Source organism: Bos grunniens, chromosome 18 (assembly GCF_055505025.1).
Source record: "Bos grunniens cultivar Pamir isolate PY7600 chromosome 18, Bosgru_T2T1.0, whole genome shotgun sequence".
NCBI classification, from domain to species: domain Eukaryota; kingdom Metazoa; phylum Chordata; class Mammalia; order Artiodactyla; family Bovidae; genus Bos; species Bos grunniens.
The window spans coordinates 35,482,461-35,503,343 of record NC_141182.1 but is presented as its reverse complement, the minus strand read 5'-3'; the positions used below and the strand labels follow the sequence as shown (position 1 = coordinate 35,503,343).

At 52.0% G+C, this 20,883-nt stretch overlaps 2 protein-coding genes and 1 long non-coding RNA gene across 7 annotated transcripts; 1 reads left to right on the top strand and 2 right to left on the bottom strand.

Annotated features, from left to right (window-relative positions):
• Positions 1–1,803: 1,803 nt before the first annotated feature.
• Positions 1,804–16,519, bottom strand: NUTF2 (nuclear transport factor 2). 4 transcript variants are annotated; one of them, XM_086351340.1, is made up of 5 exons: positions 15,932–16,519; positions 5,912–6,039; positions 4,205–4,276; positions 4,022–4,120; positions 1,804–2,321 (listed from the first exon to the last, which is right to left on the bottom strand). In XM_086351340.1, exons 2-5 carry the CDS (start codon positions 6,008–6,010, stop codon positions 2,208–2,210), a joined length of 384 nt encoding a protein of 127 aa, XP_086207466.1. In that variant the 5' UTR covers positions 6,011–6,039; positions 15,932–16,519; the 3' UTR covers positions 1,804–2,207. The 4 variants fall into 4 exon arrangements, with proteins under 4 accessions (XP_086207466.1, XP_086207467.1, XP_086207464.1 ...); XM_086351341.1 differs by having other exon boundaries at positions 16,000–16,519; XM_086351338.1 differs by having other exon boundaries at positions 16,469–16,519.
• LOC147353439 (uncharacterized) lies at positions 15,708–18,973 on the top strand. Its single transcript, XR_015145617.1, has 3 exons — positions 15,708–15,919; positions 16,610–16,681; positions 18,094–18,973. It is a non-coding gene; the product is annotated as an uncharacterized LOC147353439 (long non-coding RNA).
• Positions 18,968–20,815, bottom strand: THAP11 (THAP domain containing 11). Of its 2 annotated transcripts, none has more exons than XM_086351318.1 (2): positions 19,351–20,815; positions 18,968–19,214 (listed from the first exon to the last, which is right to left on the bottom strand). In XM_086351318.1, the coding sequence occupies exon 1, from the start codon at positions 20,589–20,591 to the stop codon at positions 19,683–19,685; it is 909 nt and encodes a 302-aa protein (XP_086207444.1). In that variant the 5' UTR covers positions 20,592–20,815; the 3' UTR covers positions 18,968–19,214; positions 19,351–19,682. The 2 variants fall into 2 exon arrangements, with proteins under 2 accessions (XP_086207444.1, XP_086207443.1); XM_086351317.1 differs by having other exon boundaries at positions 19,687–20,815.
• Positions 20,816–20,883: the final 68 nt, after the last annotated feature.

The following is a 20,883-nucleotide window of genomic DNA, read 5'->3' as shown; positions in this document are numbered from 1 at the left end:
AATAACCCGCCCAGTCCATGTCCACTCCCAAAGCATGGACTCATGATGGGCCTAGACCGGGTCAACTCTGTGGCCTAAGCCAAATCTCTCACATACCCCAGAACAAGCTGAATTGGCAAAAATTTAGTTTCTACTTTAGGAAGTGGGTCAGTGTAACCCAAGGCCTGAGCGGGCGAGCGTGCTGTCGCGTCCGATTCTTTGCGACGCCATGGGCTATAGCCTGCCAGGCTCCTCTGTCCATGGGATTTCCCAGGCAAGAATTCTGGAGTGGTTTGCCATTCCCTTCTCCAGGGGATCTTCTAGACCCAGGGATCAAACCTGTCTCCTGCATCTACCTGCATTGGCAGGCGGATTCTTTACCACTGAGCCACCTGGGAAGGTCTGAAGGGACCTGTTAATTCACGGACCCAGGAATTGCAAGGGCAGAGATGGTCTCACCACAAACATCACCTTGTTCCCTAATGTCTCCCAGCATCCCTCTGCATGACCTTGCACCATCAGGTAAAAAGAAAGAAACCATGGTTTACAAACACTTCTTTATTGCAGACATTTCAGGCACAGGTACATGGAAAAGCTGTATTGCAAATTTTATACAGGGTGGTTTAAGAGGCAGCAGGTTTCTACCTCTCCCCAACCTCTATCCCCCAAATACAGAGCAGCCAAGAAACTAGTCCCACTGAAACCTCCTGAGTATGCTGTTATTTCAAACAGCACACCATCCAGCCCAGTGCCCAGCATAGCTAGGCTACCAGTGGGGGTCTGAGGAAGTTCCTGGCTTCCATCCACAGTGCAGGAGGGAAGGGGGCTGTGCATAACAGGCAAAGCTGTGGTGCCCTCACCAATCCTAAAACCCCAAACAGGTAAACAGACCAAATCCTGGGTTTGGTTCTGGTCTGTGGTTGCTACCTTGCCATCAGTTTTACACCACCAGTCTCAGGGCTAAAGGGCTGGATTTGTATTGATACTAGGCAAAGTCTGTCCCCAAAACTAAGGAGGAGAAACTGCCCCAACAGCTGAGATTTCCTGGGATTTGAGGATAGTAGTGTGAGTTTGTGTTTGTGGTCAGGGAGGGAATAGGAGAAGGCCTAGAGATGCCTTGCAGAGGTCTCAGGCATGAGAAATCCTACAACCTGAATTCCCTCAAACTCAGAATGCTTTCAGTTTTAAATCTATACTCCAACCCAACTGGGCCTGGCTCTGGGCATTGGAGGCTGGCTGTTTGAGGCACTCCCGTTTTGGTAGTGACATCCGAAGCAGATGGTACAGGGTAAGAGCTGCCCTCTGCTTGTCCGGGGATTTACGGGGCATGCTGGATGTGATAGTGACCCTTCTGTGGCTAGAACAGGGCCTTCGCCCTCAAATGCCTGCTCATGCTTGGTCCTGCTGAGCCCTCAGTCCAGAGGGCCTGAACCTAATGGGCCATTTTTGCCAAGGCTTTTCAATCTTCGGTGGGATTCTGCATCATCTCACCTGTCATTAGAGCCCTGACGCTACCCAGTGTAGAGGTCACAGGAAATGTCAGGACTGACTGCCGAGGCTTCAAGGGACTCTTCCGTTCAGACCTGAGCTCTCCCTGTCTGCAGCTCACTTTTCCAAGGCCAGATGGAGGGAACACTATGCCCTACAGGGCTTCTAAGAGAAGCGAGTGCAGAGTGCTGCCTGAGCTCAGAGTGCTGCTTCGGTGTTTTCTCCTTGCAACAGGTATTGCTGAGTGGGCGTAGATGTGGGATGGTGAGACATGAGAGAGCCAACGAGGCAGGGTAGTTATGGATGCCCAGCCCACTATTCAACTAATTCAAACAATTTAAACTGTTAAGAAAATTTTCGTGGTTTTATTGTATCATGAGGCATTGAAACATCTGAACAAATCAATATCTGGGCGGTGAGGCAGCTGCTTTCTCCTTCACTTCTTTGGGTTACTAGAGCAACTTGTCAGTAGATTAAAAAAAAAAAAAAAAAGACAACCTTTTGCATTACTTAAGTCTTTCCAAGGCATGCGCTGGTACAACACAAACTTCTCCTGTCAGATGCAACTAGTCTAGCATCCAAACATCATGCACAACACCTCGGTAGCAGCAGCGCACTGCGCCCACGCCCACCGCGGCCCTGCTCGTTTGTGAATGATATTTGGAGCATCTGGAGGAGTGTGAATAGTATCGGGGAGAGGAGGGAGGAGGAAACAGCATGAGTGCCTGGCTGGGAGGAGGTCAGCCAAAGTTGTGCAGGGCAAGCCTGAACATGTCATTGGTGCAAACCCAAGCATCATTGATGTTCTTTAATAGGAACATCTGGTGGAACCCCATGATGGGGTCTTCATCAGCCTGTAAAGAGAAAAAAATGGTTCAGTTAAGTTGGCCAAGGAACAGGAAGGGTGTTCAGTTGGAGGAGAATGCTGACTTTGCAATCAGGCCTTTCTATCTTGGACACAAATCCTAGGAGAGCCCAGGGTACTCGTGATTGTGAACTGACATAATGTATGTAACATTGAACTTGGCACAAAGGGGACTTGAGGTGGCAGCTCATACTATGTACACTCAAACTGCAGAACAACTCACCAGTTAGCTACAGCAATATAGCAGACAACATAGCGCCTCTGAGTTCATGTTTCTGGGCAAAAGTGACCAATCTGAAAGAGTTCTGTGGTGCTTATCATGTAACTCATGGTAGTCTAAAAACTAAACAGTCTTAGTGTCTGATTATGTTAGTTAGTCCACCCATGAGAAGATACTACTAATAATGACTTTGTACATGAGAAAAGGCTCAAAACCAAGCTCACACCAATTACAACTCTGCAGAGAGAAAAAAACTAATGCATCCCTATCAGGTAATCTGTTTCTTGTCATGTAACATATAATATTTGCAACAAAAAAAGGGTGAGAGACCTCCAGCCAAACTGCAGAACACCCAGATGAGGCCTAGTTGAGGTAGAAGCCTAACTAACCAGCTGTGTTTCTAACATCACTGTTTTTTCCAGGAATTATCATCAGCAAGGAGGCAAATCAGTCTTTTGGGGGTTGGACAGAAACACCAGAAAGAACTTGAAGCCAGGTGGAAGAGGCACTGCTTAATGACCCCAGCCTGGGAAAGTGTGCCCTGAGACCCCAGAAAAGACCTCCTCACTCCCAAGGCCTATCTGAGCACACTCTCTGGGCAGGGTATCTTGAACAGGCAGGAGAAACTGACAGGAAAAACCAGGCCAAAAGGCAGGTCCATCCAGGTCCAGTGGAGAGGCCTAGAGGGCCGCCCTTTCCCTCCACCCTTGTATTGGACTCAGGAAGCCCTGCCTAGCCTAGGGAGAAGGCATGTGGGTCTCATATTCTGGGGACCATGATGCCACATGCCCAGGAGGCTGGAACCTGGTTAAGGGGCAGCTCATCTGTCCTGCTTTGGGAAGGAGAGGCTTTTTGGAAATCTTCAGTCTGTTAGAGTATAACAAGTAGGAGTTCCTGGAAGGGGGGTGGGGTGTACGGGCAGAGGCACCAAAGGACCACAGGAAAGCTTTGAGGTTAACAGGCCTTGAGAAGTAGAACTAGAAATCCAAAGAGAAGCGGGAGTTCCCAGAATCTGCTTTGTTCAGCAGGTGGAAGAGCCAGCAGCCAGCTTGGAGAATAGTAGCATAGACTCCAGTTCAGGGTCAGCTGCCTGCAGAAGGCTCCCCTACAGCTTGGGGGCAGTACAAAGGCCCAGTGGCTGGGATCACAGCCCTATCCTGTTCCTGTACCTCACTGTCCCTTTTCCAAGGCTTTATACCAGTGCTCTCCAGTAGGACTTGTTGCAATAACAGAAATGTTTTATGTTTGTGCTGTCCAATAGGCAGCCATGAATAACTCTGAGCACTTGAAATATGACTAATGCAACTGAGGAACTACATTTTAATTTTATTTCATTTTACTTCATGCAATTTAAAAATCACCCCGTGTGGCTGATGGCTAGAGTACTGAGCTGCAAAGCTCCAGGCATCACTTGTCTGGGTGTCCCTGAGGAGCAGGACAGTGGTGCTGCAAGGCAGCAGCACCATTACCTTGAGCTGGCCCACAACCATGCTGATGATGCAGCTGTCTGGTGTGGGCTGATGGTCCTGCGCCGTGATGCTGTGCTGGATTTTCTGGAATGGAAGGCTCTGCAAGAGAAAAAATAGGTGGTGGGCTGTGGCCAGCAGGGTGGGGAAGGAGCTGCCTGCAGCCCAGACCTGGCCCTTACTTACAGACAATTTCTCCACAATGGCAGCTTTCCCCTGGAATTGCTGTCCTTCCCACGTAAGGCATGACGCATCAATCTGAAAACCAGGAAATCTGGGGTCAGAGCTTCAGAGCACAAGGAATATCGCTGAGGCCCTGAAAAGACCCCCAAAAGGGTCCTGCTTGGGGAACATGAGTCCATGTCTGTTTCCCTGTCTGTAAAGAAGGGAAATGAGGGTAATTTCCAAACTTCAGATGATTAACAACTTTAATTACACCCCAGCATCGCAGAGCCCAAGCTCTGAAAGACTATGTAAGAAAACACAAACTTACTAATAAGCAAGCTCATCTCCCACTTTTTATCCAAAAAGTTGTATGGCCTTTGATATGGATGAGCTCCAGGCTGGCCATATGTGGCCAAGACTCAAGTCAAAAACCATCCTGTTGTTTGGTTGGTCAGCACCAGTCCCAGAATAATCATCAGAAATAACTTGGAACAAAAAAAAGAACGAACGAACTAGGAAACATCTATGTTCAACACCATCTCTAGAGCCCAGAGTCAGTTCCACAGAGGCCCTTCCCATGGGGTCAGGGAGGGGTGGAGGCTGACAAGGCCTCTCCTGGGACCCTCCCAACCATCAACATGTAACCCACAGCTTCACTGCCTCCCCACCCCATCTTTCCTACCAGAGCCTCCTGGGCCAGAGCTCAAAAGTGCCTCTGCTACTCAGCAGCTCTGACATTAGGCAAACTAGTTTTTTATCCACCTCCCCCCCCCACCCAATCTGTTTCCTGATGTTTAAAGGGAAAACGTGATGAGCTTCCATAAAACGACATACATAAAGTACTCCTTAAAGACGTTGCTAACTCTTCTCTGGGTCAGACCTGCTTTAATTGATTTCAAAAGCAACAAGACAGAAGTGCCAAAGATCCCAGTCAGGCCAGTTTGAGTTTTTAAAACCCTCTACCTGTGATAATGACAATCAATTACCTGGGCCGGATGTGGCCTTCCACCGCTAAGATCCCTTTCTTTTCTTCAAAATGTCTGAACTGGCCCTGACTTTTTGAGGGAGACAGAGGAGTTTGCCCACAGCCCATCAAGCTGCAAGGCTGTGCGTGATGACTCCTATCACTTCTATCCTGGGCAGACCTGCTAGGCGTGGCTTGATCAATCACATTTCTGTCTTGGGCAGGGTCAAATACAAGTAAATTTTGGTATATATGAACATCATTAACATAGCAGTAAAAAATGCCTACACAGAAGGGTTACTCAAGAAACACCCGCCTCCCATGAGCTTTCAGGGGCTTTTAGCTCTTCAAAGGACACTGGACCTGGGGCTTCCAGAAGCCATCTGAGGTGCACTGATGATTCTTACAGCTGCTGCCTCCAGGGGGCACCAGAAGCCCTAGCCTCTGTCCACCGGTGCTGGTCTGGACCAGAGGCACTCACAGGACCATGGAAGGGCGAGCCCAGAAAGTGCTGCCTATGGTACCACTCATGTAGATCCACTAGATTACCTAAGAATCTCACTCATGCAGAAGATGACAGAAAGGTCCATGTGGCCTGGGGAGCTGGGCTAGGCCTTAAGCCCCCTACCCTGTGAAGAGCAGCTCAGATAAAAGGGCTCAGCCAATCCAGTGAGGGGTGCCAGAACTTGTGAACTGGAGGCATGGGCCCCACATCTGAATTGATCCCCTGGAATCCCGTTTTGGTGCTAGAGCAGAAGACTTACATAAATTGCGCCTAGTTGAGTTCTGTCATTATCAAATAACTGGTAGTAATGTTGAATGAAGCTGGATCCAATCTGCTCCCAAATTGGCTTGTCTCCCATTCTGGAGCGTCACCCGGCCTCGTTGAGACCTGTAAGTCCAGCAAGACAGGAAGGGAAGCGTTGGTACCGTGGAAGCAGCAGGTAGCCAGTCAGTCTCTTCACTGACCCCCACCCCTCCCAGACCTCCTTGAGCAGGCAGTGCTCTGCTGAGGTCTGTGCTCCTGGAGAACACGGAGAGGACCCAGGGAACTGATAAGCAATCCCTCAATACAGACAAGTGCAGGGAGCCCAGAGATGGACAACTCAGACCCTCCTGGTGTCAGGATCATAGAGAAGGATGGGTCCTGAAGGGGGAGCCCGGATGAAGGAAGGTCAGAGCAAGTACTACAGAGGATGAGCTAAGCACTCTCCCCATTTCATTTAATCCTCTCAACAACCTGCACAGCCAGTTACTGCTATTCTTCCCACTTTGCAGGTCAGGAACTACTGATGTCTGAGTCAAGTGTCTTCGACTGCAGCACTCAGGCCCTTAACATTACCCCAGGGCCTTACTGGCAGGTAGAAGACCCGGTCAGAGTGGGGAGAAATGGTTCCTCAAGGTCCCACTTGAGGAACAAAGACAGCAAGTGACCCTCCCTCACTTTGTCTTAAGGGGGAAGTTTATTTCTTTGAGGCCACATGACATCATTTCATCACCGAGAGGGGTTACATCTACCAACTGCAGAGCTGGGACCATGAGTTCAGAGGATCACAGATGACAACAGAAATGCTGGGAAGGCAAAGGAAGGTTGGGAGGGGAAAATGAGTCATGTCTCTACACCCCATCCCAGCACTGGCTCCCTCAGAAGGGCTGCCCCTCTCTGGTCTCCGAGCAAGAGGGGAGCCGTACCCCCTCCAACCCACCCTGCTACAGATATCAGGGATCCAAGGCTGCTAGATGAAAAATCCAAGCCCCAGACGAAAGAGCCGCTCAGGCTTTGGTAGGCTCCTCCTGAGTAGAGTGGAGCGCATCTCACTGCAGGACCCACAACAGCAGACCTCTGTTGTTCTATAGCTGTTTCTGACTACACAGGAACCCACCCACTCTCTCCTAATAACAGGACTCTGAACCAAAGCTGTAAGGAGGTGGGTTTGATCTCGGCAGACAACCACTGGTAGTGGTGGGATCTGATGCAAGTCACTGCCATCCTGAGGGCCTCAGCCCTCTTCTCTATAAGGGGGTGGAACCCTGCTGTTGCCAGTGGGGTCTCACTAAGGGAACCTAGTAAAGCTCTTGACTCAGCTTGGTTAGTGCTGGTTTGCTCTGGTCCCTATGGCCTCACCCTAGGCCAGAGGAACCAGAGGAAGGACAGTGGAAGTGGGTAGTAGCTTATGCCCAATTCAGCCAATCTCCCAGCCTGTGACCAACGCTCCAGCCAATGAGGGGCCAGGAAGCTGAGCCAGCTTTATTTTAGGTTCCCTAGGAGGTGGTGGCACTAAAAATAGCAGCACGGTGCTGGGATGACTAAATGTCCAGGAAAGTCTAAAAGAAGCACAGGAGAAAGCTTGGGCCCAGCGGCGCCTGCCTGGGACAAGGAGTGTCCCAGCTTGCTCTCTGCCAAGAAACAGAACAAGTGGGAAAAACACAGGATACGCAGCTGCTCTCAGCTGCTCTGTCTTGGTCACATTTTCAAGGGGTCAGACTGTGACAGCACCACATGCAAACTCGGGTCACTGGAGGCACAAGAGCCTGGCATTGCGCATCTCTGCCCCTTCCACCAGATGACTCACCCATCGCAGCCCAACCCCACCACATCACACTCCCAAGGTGCCCTGCTGAGCCCCACCAAGACTTCTGGGGCAGGGAGGAATGAACTAGGGCCATCTTGCCCTCTGTTCTCAGCAGCCCTCAGAGAAGGTCTTAAAGGAGTGTGCCAGTCAGGAGAAACAACATGAGCATGTGCCTGGGGACACAAGAAGAGATAAGGGCAGGAAACCGAGAAGCGGGAGATGGAGGGTGAGGGGAAATAAGACTAGAAGCTATCCACAGAAAAGTGGCGCCATATGGTGGGACACTGAGGTGAAGGAAGTGAGGTGTTTTTTCCTTTCTCAACATTGTTCTTAATAGTGTGATAAGTTTCTAACACAAAAACGACTTGGCAGAAGCAGAGGTGGAGTAAAGAGGTAGGAGGGATAAAGGGACAGAAGAGCCCTTTGGCCGGGTGGAGGGGGCAGGGCAAAGGGAGCTCTCCTGAGGGACAGGACTATTCAAAAAGGGTGAGCAGGAACCTTCAAAGCTATGTGGATTGAAGACTTTGCTTTAGCGATGTCAAGTGGTGCCTCTGAAGCCCACAGCAACCTTGTTCAAGGCTTGCTTGACCCTGATGTGTTTACCTCTGTGTAGTAATCATGCGGTTGATTTCACCGTCAGCCCACTTTACAGGTGGAAAAACCAAGGTTCAGCCTGTGGCCCCAACTTGCCCAGCACATCAGTGCTGATCCTGAGTTCTCTGGTTAAGGTCACTGCTTATTTTCTGCTAATTTTGCGTCCTTGAGTTCTAAGCCACAAGGCTGGCCATGTCCCTCCCCTACAAACCCCTCATCCTTGGGTTCAAGGTCAAACACCTGAAGGCCCACAGGTGGCTATCCACACCTATCCCTAACTCCTCAGCCATTCTCTCCCGCCTCAATCCAGCACCACAGCTAAACACACCGGAACTTCAGAGTTTGCTCCCGGGGTTTTTGCACAGGTGAGTCCTCCCGCTGGGATGCCTGCCCTCCCCTCACGTCACCATTCAGATGCCTCCCATCTGGGTCTTCCTTTGCAGACTCAACTGTTGACCTCCAACACCACGTGCAAGCCTGGATCGGCATACCCAGGGCCCACTCCACTGTGGCTCTGGGCTGTGAGCGTTCCCATTTGGTTCTTGCCACATCCCATCCCACCCCCTCAATCTCCCAGCACAGAGTCCAGTAAACTATGGGACTTCCAGTTTCTGACTCCACATCTTCCACAAAGCTTTCACCCTGTAGTTGTGAGGTGGTATTCTTGAGCCTAGAAAAAGCAGCAGGGTGTGGGGGCCACCTCCCATCCCCATGGGACACAGGGGAGGGGTGGCTGGACTGGGGGTTCCCCAGGATGGCCAGACAGCCCCGGCCTTGCTTCTAATATATTTACTGTGGAAAGAATAGCCTGGAAAGAAACACAATGCAAGGCTGATGGGCAGCCTCGCGTGAGACTGCGGACTGACCTTCATGACAGCTTCTCCTACAGCTCTTCCGAGAGGGCCGCTGACCACCGCCTCCTGCTTCACTCAGGCTGACTGAGGCCAGGCTCCTCGAGGAGCAGAAATGATCTCGGTGACCTCTCACCCACTGAATATCAGCCTTCACTGACCCTTAGGTCTCTGTGGGTGCAAAGACTCTCTAAGAACGTCTCATACACTGTGGCCCGCTCCCAATCAATCCACACAGAGGCAGAGATGCCCCAGTCTTGTCACTGACTTCAAGTAGTTCATACTCCCTGAGGCTGTCATACACATCAGGTTAAAAGCTCTGGCCCAGGGGATCCCACTGGGTAACAGAAAAAAAAAACCGTTCATTTTGCTCCTCAAATTCTGGGTCAGAGTTTCCAGTATTTTGAAACTCGAAACAGTAGTGTCCAGCTGATGTCTCGTTTTCACTAATGCGTATTCAGTGTAGAAATGTGCTCACGGCTTTACATGCATTTTGTTCTAACACCCTGTGAGTCAACTCCAATGTTAGAGATGAGCAAAACAAGGCCCAGCAAGGTCAGCTAAATTTGCTCAAGGTCACGAGCCTAATAAATGGTGGAACTGGATGGAACCAGGCTTAGTGGGCTCCAGGACCAAGACTTCCAGTGACAACTGGTCTGGAGATAAAAACGAATGACATGTAGGGCTGAAGCCCTGATCTCTAACCTTGGCTTTTTATGAAAGGGGCAAGACAAGCTTGAACCAGGGCTTCTGCCTCCAAACAAAGGCACCAGGCAGACTGCCACACTAAACAATGGATGTTTTCATGGGGGATGATCTCACGCTTTTCCTAAACCTTCAAAGTCACAACCCCATTCCACCATCTCAGCGAAGCAGAGATAAATGTGGGCCTAGCTGGATCTAGGGCACGACTGGGGTCAGAAGAGTGACGAGAAAGAGGAAGAGGACATTCATTACTAACTCCACACTTTCAAACAGAAGGATGTTCATGTTGGATGGCCTATCACTGAGGCCCACAGGGAACACCAGATGTGCGATCTATGTTCTTATCTGTGATCTTATAATGTGATCCTTGAACTCATACCAACTCAGCACTACGACCTTCATACCTACTGTCTGCTAGGTCTCAAGGGCCCTGAAGCAGAGGCTGGGAAGGATTCCGACAGGTAGAACTGACAGACAACTTTGGCTTAAACCCAGAGCACAGGCGTGGACTAGACAGAGGGAACGTTGTGGACTGCAACCAGAGGGGAAGACACTGATCTGAAGAGTAGTGTGTATCCTGTGCAGCAGCCTTCCCATTCTCCACTGACAAAATCTCAACCATTTATCCTGCCTTCAAGGTCCAGGGTAACCTGGCCTCCCAGCTATCCAACCTCATCTCTGGCCACCCACTCCTCCCCATCCTCTGCAGCCACTCTGGGCATTTTCCTATTTCTGGAACATCTTGAGCCTGTTCTCACTGGAGGGTTCTGCAACTGTTGATCCTTCTGCTTGGATCATCCTTCCTCCCAGATGTATCCAGATCCTCCTTCATGTGTCTAGCTCCTCGTCACATGTGTGTCCACTCAAAGGTCACCTCCTCATAGACACCTTCCCTGACCATTCAGTCTCAAGTGGCCTCCCGGGTACTCATTTCATCATCCTGCTTCATCTTCTTAGCACTTGTCACTGCATGAGATTATCACATTTACATATATGTTAGTGGTCCCTCTCCCTGACTGGGGTACCCCTGTCCCTGTCTGCAAGGTGCCTCACCTAGGCCCTCTTCTCTGGAGAAGTGTGTTCTGGGAAAACCCTGTTCAATTTAAGTGGCCAGGTGACCCACTTCACCTCCACCCACACCTTCTGTCCAATTTGTCAGGAAACAATCCTTTGCCTTCCACCCAGCCATCTGTCTGAGGTGTGTGTTAGTGGTGCTTGGCCCCTCCCTCCCACCCCAATTCCCAAGGTTCTGATCACCTGAGGGACAACTGTGGCTGAAGAGGAGGCACAGGACCACGCCATCAAAGGCCTGGCCGCTAGTCTGCTCCTCCTCTCCCACATGGCAGGACCCTCAGACCCTGTCTTCATCAGTAATTATGAGGATGTTCGGGGTAATCAACTGCGGATATAAAGCAGGACTCAGCTGGCAGGTACGAGGTGAACACTGGGTCAAGAGCTGGGAAGGAGGGTTATCTCAGCCTCCTATAGGACACCACACGAAGGAACAGCCTTGACCCAGGACTGGCAACAGCCTCGTTCACCACTCACTCGCCTGCAGTTGGGAGAGACAGCAGCCAAAGTCCGCTGCCCAGGACAGAACCCTTTCCCGGGGCAGACCCCTGAGGTCTAGGTGCCCCCAGCACACTAAGGGCCCTCTCCTCTTCTATTTGGAGAGGGCTCCAGAGGCGTCAGGTTGCCCTGGTTGGCCCAGAAGCTGAATCCTGAGACCTGCATTCTAGTCCCTCTGCTCTGCCCATACTCAGTTCCTGAGTAGCCCCCTTTCCGAGGTGGTTCAGGGATCTCTGGGGCCCTGGCCTAGACAGTTCCCATCCATGAACTTGATATTTCGTGTACCATCAGTCAAAGCCCTGTAAACCAAACAGTTATTACATACACGTCTTCTCTCATTCCAGCCTCTCAGTTCTGTAAAGCTGGTATGATTACTGCAACTTTGTAGATGAAACCAAAACTCTTGAGAGGCTAAGAATTCAAGACCACGCAAGGCCACTGGGGCATAGCCGGCATTAAAATGTCTACAAAATTGGCCTGGACTGGAATAGTTGAGAGCCCATGTCAAGTAGCAAGAAGCGTAGATGGAAAAACGAAGAATGGAGCCCAGGCTTTTTCTTCCCCTTTGAAATTGGCAAGCTCTACGCCCGTCAGAAGGGAAACCCTTTAAGTGCATGCTCAGCCTGTCACAGCAGGTGTACAACCTGCAAATGAGACCGTGTATTGACCTGGGCCTGAACCACCTCTGCAAGTGGAACCAATATCTCTATACAGATGTCCTTCCAGGGGGCTGCAGTTTCTGCCCTGGAGAGACCCAGTGGCTCTGACAGAGTACCTGAGGCTTTAGGAAACAAACATTTCTGAATCCCCCGTTTACTGAGGCAAACAACCCTCAGTTCCCAGGTTCCTTGGACGCATCTCTCTCATGAGAGGAGGTTCTCCTTCGCAGGGTAGACCCTTCTCCAGCCTGAGTGCTTAAGGAGTTGGCATATAGCAGGTACCAGCAATAAATAAAGGCCCAGGGTAGTGACAAGGACCAACCCCAGTCCTCTTGTGTCCCTCTTCCCTGGCCACCTTCCTGAGTCACAGTCAGACCTGAACAAATGATTCCTACCAGGAAGACACATTTCTGCTGACAGAGTGAGGATGGAGATGGTGCCACCCAGACCTGGTGGTACGGGTGCTGACCAGCAGCGTCGGTCACTGCTGGAGCCACTGCAGGGATAACCCGCACGCTAGCACCTCCCTCAGGAAGAATCTTCAGGAACTCCTGCCATATGTGGTCAAAGCAAGAAATCACAAAATCTCAAAATTGGGGAAGGCGTTGTTGCTCAGTTGCTAACTGGTGTCTGACTCTTTGCGACCCCATGGACCGCAGCACACCAGGCTCCCCTGTTCTTCACCATCTCCAGGAGTGTACTCAAATTCACGTCTTTGAGTCTGTGATGCTGTTTAACCATCTCATCCTCTGCCGTTCCCTTCTCTTTCTGCCCTCAATCTTTCCCAGCATCAGGGTCTTTTCCAATGAGTTGGCTCTTCACATCAGGTGGCCAAAGTACTGGAGCTTCAGCTTCAGCAAAGTCCTTCCAATGAATATTTAGGGTTGATTTCCTTTAGGACTGACTGGTTTGATCTCCTAGTAGTCCAAAGGACTCTCAAGTCTTCTGCAATACCACGCAAACCCAACCCCTCACATACAAACATTCTCATGGCCCATCAGAAAAAAAAAATACTAACTTTAAAAACAGGCCCATCAGGAGGTTCAGCTCAAGCTGTCCACAGAAATCCTGCCTAACATTCAATGTCCACCCTGTGGAGAACTTTTTGGATTCACTCCCCAATCTCCAAAAGTACTACTCCCTTTCACTTCTGGGGACGGCGCCTGTTTCACTCTGGAAAGATGTCCTGATAGATATCATTCCAAGAGCACTGGGCACTTGAATAAGTGACCTGAAAGGTCTCAGTCAAAGAGGTAGAAGGCACCAAGCCAGGTTCAGGCAGGGAAGGAGGTCATGGACCACAAAATGCTGGTTAGATTCTCAGGTACTGGGAGAACACCCAGCAGAGACCTCTGAGAGACGAGGAGCTGGTGACAGAAGATCTATCTAGACTCAATAGCAACAGCAATTTGGAGTGGTGACGGCCAAGTTGCTCAAGGGATCCCAGACCTTCCTGGGCCCAGCATCCTGAGGGATACCTTGCTCCATGGTTTCTTCAGGCACTGGAAAGGAGAGTGGGCTCACTAACAGCCTTTACTCTTTGGTAACAGCCTCTACTCTGTCACTCAGAAGCCCCCCTCACCCCAACCTTTTGCAAAGGGCCAAGAGTCCCTTGTGGGTCTCTTCAACTTAGACCTCAATACATAATAGCAACATTCTGTCTCCCTGACTACTGTGACCTCCTTTCCCAGCACTGGGACTTGGTAGGAACTCATTACTCTACCTCCAGCTTCTGCCCAGAGCCTGACATACAGAAAAGGGCCGCAAGAATGGTGGCTGAGTAAAATGCATCATTGGTGAGACAAGAGAAAAAAATAATTCAAGCAAGATACTAATGCCTCAGTAAAGGGATTCTAGAATTTTTTGATATAAGGTGCCTTCCAATCCTAAAATTTGAGCATTCTTTCACATAAATCATTATTTCCATCCCAACCCACCAGTTGGAAAGTCAGAATAAAGTGAAATGTGACTCAGAGAGGTGAGTTCCATGTCACCAAGGGACATAGTTTTGAGCTGGTTGAGAACCCAGTCTCCTCACAGCCTGACCCTTTATTACGCAGCCATATCCTGACTGTCCCAGGCCAGGCCCCACCACCCAAGTCAGCGTTACAAGACTAGAGAGGGTGCATACTGGTTGTGGACAACCTCGGTGTTCTCCTCTTATCTCTGAGCTCTGAGATGCAGACAGCTTGCCAAATTCCAGAAAGGTCAAGGACTTATGGGGGTCAGGATGCGTAGCAATGGTTACATGATTGACCCCAGACACAGAAGTTATACGGAACTTAAGGTGTGGAATGAGAAGGAGGGACCTGAATCCCTCCCCTTCCCAGGTAACCTATGAGAAAGAACAACAGCATTTTGACCTCAAAGAAAACCCTTGTGATCAAGTCACCTAGGGCTTTGGAATCTGTGAACTAATCCATAGCCATAAAGCCTAACTCACCTGACACTGGTGTCCTAGAAAGAAGCAACCCAGACAATCTCAAGATCTTGAAACAACTGCTTATGGCACGAAGACATCCAATCACACTGACCCTACGTGTGTCCTGGGGGTAGTCCCTCCTTGTTGCCCACCTCCATGAGCAAACCAGGCCTCTCCTGAGCCTGTTGAATGAACCTGACTAGTTCACGCTCGTAGGCTAGGATGTGAACTAGGAGAAAGAGAAAGACAAGGAGAAAGTAGGCCTGGTGAGGAGATCTAGACAGATCCTTGCCTATCCTTCTTAACCTTAACAGCGGGGACTTAAAATGCAACTGCAAGAAAAATTCCAAGGCTTGAGTTCAATGACCAGAAAAATACTACCTGGGGAAATATTCAAGAAAAGGAAAAATAAAAAAAATTCCAAGGGTGGTGCATCATGGGCTTAACTCAACTCTCCTAAGAGACCTGCCTGCTGCTGAGGCCAGGTGTGCAAAGACTTGGCTGCTTCTTTAGTACCTGGGAGAACTGTGGCTCATTAGCTGCATTGGGTCAGAAAATTCAAGGCTTGACAAACTGTCTTTTCCCCATATCCCATGGTCTTCTCTAGACTTGTCCCTTAATTTATCATCACTCAGTCAGGAAGGGCCTTCCCAAAACCAGCCTGAGGACCGCTCTATGGCTAGCTACTCCCCTTCCTCCAGAACTCAATGGAGACCCGGTGCCTTCATTAAAGGCAATTTCCCAAGGCCCAACCAGCTTTCTGCCTATTCAGAGGTCGCTCTGAATGTTGGATGAATGAGCAAGCAAGAGAGGGAAGCCTGACTTTCTGCAGTCTCCAGCCCTAGTTCTGCCACCCAGGCTTCAAAGGGCCTCACAGCCCAAAAGTGCCCCTCCCCCAATGTCCCTTGCAGCCCAGCCTCGTTTGGCATTAGGCTCACCGACCTCAGACCTGGATTGTGCCTTCCCCTCCATCAAGCCCCACCTTATTGTTACCACCCTCATGGAATCATCCTCCTCTATGAAGAAGGGCAGACGACTCTGGGAGTAGCAGATGGGAGGATTAGGCTGTACTGAAGATATCTAACAATGTGTTGGAGGCTCACATATTCAGCTTCACCTCCTTGGCTTCCTCCCTCCCTCCCTCCACTAACACAGCCGGCCAACCCACCCACGGCTGAGGTCTGGTCACTGATAGAAAGAAGGGCGGGGGCTGAGCCTACGAGTCCGGAGCCGCCTCGTCTCCTCAGGCCAGATTCTCCAAGGCTGCTGGGGGTTAAGTCCCATGTGGAACCCCCTCCCGCGGCAGATTCCTTGACCCTGCCCTCCACGCAGAAGAACCTACGCATGAGTTCCGGAGTGGGAGATAGGTTTCGTGCACTCTCAGCCGGCAAAAAAGCAAGTGAGCGCTCACCTACATCCTAGCCGAGCCGTGGTTCAGAACCGGAGGAGGATAGGGTTGCTGCACGCGGGCGCCCTTACCCAATGCTGACTCCGGAACGGGCTGGGTGGCGTCTACCCATCCCCGAATCCTTGGCGGGCTGGCGGCAGGACGTGGGGATGGGGTCCGCCCGCTAGCCTGCCTGCAGTTTGCGGGACTCGGGCAGGCCTGGCTAGGCCAGACGGGGCGGGGCCCGGAGCGCCCCATCTGGGTGGTCCAGACCAGAGAAAAAGGCCTGGCTTCGGAGCGGTCCAGTGTGCCTGCCACCTGCACGGTACGCCCGAAATAGGTTCCTGGCTTCCTCTGTGTTCCCCCGGCCGCCGCCTCAGAGGACCGGCGGGAGGCGGAGCCGCGCGCGACACATGGCCCCGGCCCCGCGCGGCTTTGGGGCCGCCGGGGGGGGGGGTAGGGGAGGGGCCGCCCGGGGACTTGCAGCAGAAGCTCCAGGCGACCCGGAGCACAGCTCCTGCGGCCCAGCCCCAGCCCCGGCGCGCTAGCCCCGACACTCACCCGAGGGGCTGGCACGATGGCGGCAACAGCGGCGGCAACCCAGCGCGGTCTGCGACCGACTGTCCCTTCCCCCCTGCCTTCCCTTGCCACCCCGCTGCACTCTGGGAAACGCAGTCTTCCTCGTGCTCTTTTCTGGTATAGGTGCGCTGGGAGAAAACTACCATTCCCGACGTCCTATTCGCCGAGGCCCAGACACGGCCCGCAGCGCGGGAGGTGAGGCTAAGTTAGGGAGGGAGGCTGCCGGGGCGAGCCCCTGAGAATTGTGGTCTAGCGGAAGCCTCTGGAACACCCGAGCTTGGCGCCAGGCTGGGGTCAGGCCTCGGTTGTCGCCAAGTCCCAGCTGGTCCGGCCCCGCCCAGCTTTCGCGGCCTTTCGGTGTTGGCCCCGCCTCCGTGGGAGCTCGGCCTGTTCTCAAACTGGCCTAGCCGCCCCTCCCTGGGCCCCTGAGCTGTTTCTGCTCGCAAACCCCCCTCCCCTTTGGTGCTGTGGCCGCCCCTGCGGCTCTTCCGAGTGGAGCTCCAAGGCTACCCGGGGCGGAACCCACAGCTTCTGTTGTCCCAACATTCTTGCGCCCTACCGGGTGCAAGTTGCACCCAAAGCTGGTTTCAAGCAAGCGAGGCTTTCCTGGGCTGGAAACAAGCTTACTCTTAGATTTCTGCAGTTAGGGTGTACAAAGCATTCTCACAAGTTTTTTGTTGTTGGGTTTTGCATCAGGCAGGGCAACTAAGAATCTTGGTTTTATTAATGAAAAAAGATAACTGGTGCGCCCAAACCTTCCCCGTGATTTAAGCGATTAAATTGTCCATAGTCTCCCTCCCGCCCATTACTCTTTTCTTTCAAAGCCCATTTTCGTTGTCGTTTCCTGGGTAACACAAACATTTGAAGTAACGTGTGTCTCGGTCAGGCCTGCTGGGATTCTGCAGCTAAGCCGGGGGACCACAGGTTAAGTTTATAGAGACAAGGTTTCTCCTAGTCAGAGATGGCTCAGTACTCCTGTTCGTCCAGCAATTTTATACCTTTACAGATCCTCACCATCACCCCCACCCCTCCACCTGGGGATGGCTGGTAAGACCAGACCAGGCTTCTGTTCATTAAATCCCAGATCTGTATTATTTTGCCTGACTAGATTCTTCTCTTATTACTCAGTCCGGGAGACTGCATTGCCCTGCTTGTGGTGTATCTAGGGCCTCCCTTGCTCTGAGCTGTTCTCCTCCCTTCTAGAAGATAAAACACCCCAGAGACTGTGTGCTCATCATATCCAGACACTAGCGAATCCTGACCAGTTTGGCTCTTCTCACTCTGTCCTGGGAGTGCCGCTGAGAGGTTCAAGAGACCCAAAGTTGAAAGTCTTAAATCCCTTCAGCAAACAGGAGCTAAATGATACACTAAGGAGCATGGCTGGAGCCTGGGAAAATCCTCACTCCTAATGAAGGCGGGTGGGGACAGCGGAGTGAGTGACCCAACACCTGCCCATAAAGGGCTACAGTCCCTGCTGGCCTGGAAGGGTACTACTGTGCTTCCACCACCTTATGACCAGCCAGACCTAACCCCAGGAAGGGAGACATACAGTCCTTTCCCCAACTAGGCACCTGCACAACCTATCTCCCACTTCTCCTCCCCAACAGACACTTGTCAATGCCAAGGGGTCAGAAGGACAGCAGAGACTGGAGGGATATTTTAGAGTCATTCTAGTTCGAAACTACAGGGAAAGCCCCCAGGTAAGTGGCTTTTTCCATAAGTAACAGAGAAAAGAATCATGTTTTATGGAGCCCAGTAAGTATCATTTGTGCCCCAATACCCATGTTAAACACTGCTAGCTTTAAAGGCATTTGTTGCCAGCTTTCGGCTAAATGACTTGGAACCACAGATAAAAATGTCACCTTGTCACTACAACATCCAGTCTAAATAAAGATGCTAACAGCGAAGAAAATGAGTCAAGAGATGACAGATCCCAACTCATCCTTAAATTCCTCTGAGGATCCACCTCCTTCACAATGAAAGTGCACCAAGTTCAAAGGTATCCATATTCCTTGTAAGAACCCATGGCTGGCTCCAGCTGTGGTCTTCACTGATGTAAGTAACTGTATGCCCATGTGTGCCAGACACTGTACTAGGCCTAAGGGAGAATAGTGAGCAAAATTCAATTCCAGCTGAAAATTCTTAAGGAATTCAAAACCCCCAGGAAGTGCCACAATTCAGCTTAGTTCTCAGTTGATTCTTCCCCCAGTTGAAAGCACACAGGGAGCTAACCCATGGGCAAACCAGGACCATTTGGTGCAATTTCCAAACTCTTCAGGATGCGTTGGAACTCTGAGAAGACCTTATGAGGGTTAGAGCCCCTTTATGGAGAAACCTGGTCACTGAAGCATCTCTACTCCCAGGGTCAGCCTGTCCTCGAGACCAAGGCGGAGAAGGGGGAGGCCTATCAGGAAGTCCATCTGCCCACGTTTCAAGGATCCTGAGCTGAGTCCTTATAAAAATAAAATGGCGAGACCCAAATAAAAACCTTATTTTCTGTTTAATTCGTTTTGCCAAACAAACACAGTGAAAACTTTAGTCTGACTAATTGTACAGAAAATAGAATTTGTAACCAGTAGCAAACATAACAGGATAGACCTAAGTCCCTGGCAGGCTGGATTTCCATCAACAGGTCACCTAGATCCCCTTGTAGATGGCCTCCTGGGAGGGAAGTCCTAGGAAGCTGAGGCACAGATCTGCCAGTCCCCATCAGAATCACAGGCTGCACCTGGGAAGGAAAAGCACAAAAAAATAGAACTGATGTTACTTGGATCTCTTATCACTACACACACAACAATTGTCTCTGATTGCCAGCCAAACTCAAGGTGTTGTCTTCCCAAAGCCATAGTCCTCCAGCATCCCACCTGCATCCCTATGGGATAAGTTTCAAGTTCAGTGGTTCTGAAGCCTCTGCTTAACCAGAACCTGCAATATAAACTTGGGGTTAGGGAGTGAAGGTGTGGATGGGTAGACAAAGTCATAACCGCTGGTGTCCCTAGTGCAGTCTCAGACTTCAGGACGTTGCTTCAGGAGGAAATGAGAGGGTACTAGGTCACCAGCAAAAGAGTCCAGCTGCCCTAAGCCTCAGTACTGTCAAACAGTGCCCCAGGAGTATGAGGGAGTTCAACAACGGTGGCCTCAGGTCCCTCTAAGCTGGCAGGGATCTGGGAGTCCGGAGGGCCAAAAAGGGACTCGTTTACATTCCGTGCTTCTTGCGGATGACAGCCATGGCCAGCAGCCGATCCTTCTCGCGAAGTTCTTCGCGGAGCTTGGCCTCGGTGAGACGCAGGTGACGGATGCTGCCCTTCATCTCTTTCATCTTTACTTCCATTAGCGCCAGGATGTCCCGCTGCTCGTTCAGCTTGCGCAAGAGCTCCTCCTCCGTGGTGCCTGACGACAACGAGTACGAGTGGTCGGAGCCAGTATCAGGGAAGCCCTCTTCGCCCACCACCACCAACTGTGGGCCCATGGGGCACTCGGCGGCCTCCAGCCCTGCTGTAGCAGCCTCTAGCTCCGACGCAGCGGCGGCGGCGGCTGCGCCCTCTGCGGCCGCGAACTCCACTTGCACCGTCAGGTCGATGGGCTTAACGTCTTCTCCCGTGGGAGTGGGAGGCACCGGCGGCACGGTTCCTGGAGCCTGGCTGCTGTCTACAGCGGCCTGAAGGGTGAGGAGCACAGCCGCAGAAGCAGATACCAGGTTAGGCTGCAGCTGAGTGGTCTGGGCAGTGGAAGCGGACGGCGACGGCTGCTGCTGCTGCTGTTGCTGCTGCTGTTGCTGTTGCTGCTGCTGCTGCTGCCTGCGGCGGGCGGCTGCGGCCCCCGCGGGTCTGCGTGCTACTTTGCGCTCGTTTACGCCGCGCAGTGGGAAGATGGTGGGGACTCGCACAGTGTAGGTTTTGCGGCCGCCCTGGAAGTGAACGCTGCAGAGACGGTGGCCCGTGGTGGGCTGGAAGGTGGAGAAGCACCCGCTGACGCCGGCACGGGACACATTCTTGAGCCAGAGGCGCCGCAGCTCAGCGTCCTTGGGAAACGTGTAGAAGTGCAACGCCTTGTCCCGGTGCGAGTTGTTGTAGCAGCCCGGCACGCAGCACGTAAATCCAGGCATGGCTGCGCCGCGCGGCCCGACCCGGCCCACCGGCCTCCTGCGCTTTTCGACGGTCGGGTCTGTCTGCCGCCGCCCGCCCCTCGACGGGCGGCGCCGCGCGAGGCCTTCGGCGGCCTCCCACTACTGCCGCCCGGCACGGCCGGCCTAACTCAGCGCCCCGTGCCCAGAATACGCCTCCCGCCGGCCCGCGCCGCGCCGCCGGTCCAGCCGCCCGCCTGCGCTCCGGAGTGGGCCCCGGGGACGCCGCGAAGGACCGCCTGAGGAGGAGGACTACGCCCCCCACAATGCACTG

Bases quoted from the DNA above. Each gene is read 5' to 3' on its own strand.
- NUTF2 (XM_086351340.1), bottom strand. From the start codon at position 6,010: ATGGGAGACAAGCCAATTTGGGAGCAGATTGGATCCAGCTTCATTCAA. The intron at 4,121-4,204 runs GTAAGTAAGGGC...TTTCTCTTGCAG, and splicing joins CCATTGTGGAGAAATTGTCT to AGCCTTCCATTCCAGAAAAT. The intron at 2,322-4,021 runs GTAATGGTGCTG...TTCTCTTTACAG, and splicing joins TGGTTGTGGGCCAGCTCAAG to GCTGATGAAGACCCCATCAT.
- THAP11 (XM_086351317.1), bottom strand. From the start codon at position 20,591: ATGCCTGGATTTACGTGCTGCGTGCCGGGCTGCTACAACAACTCGCAC.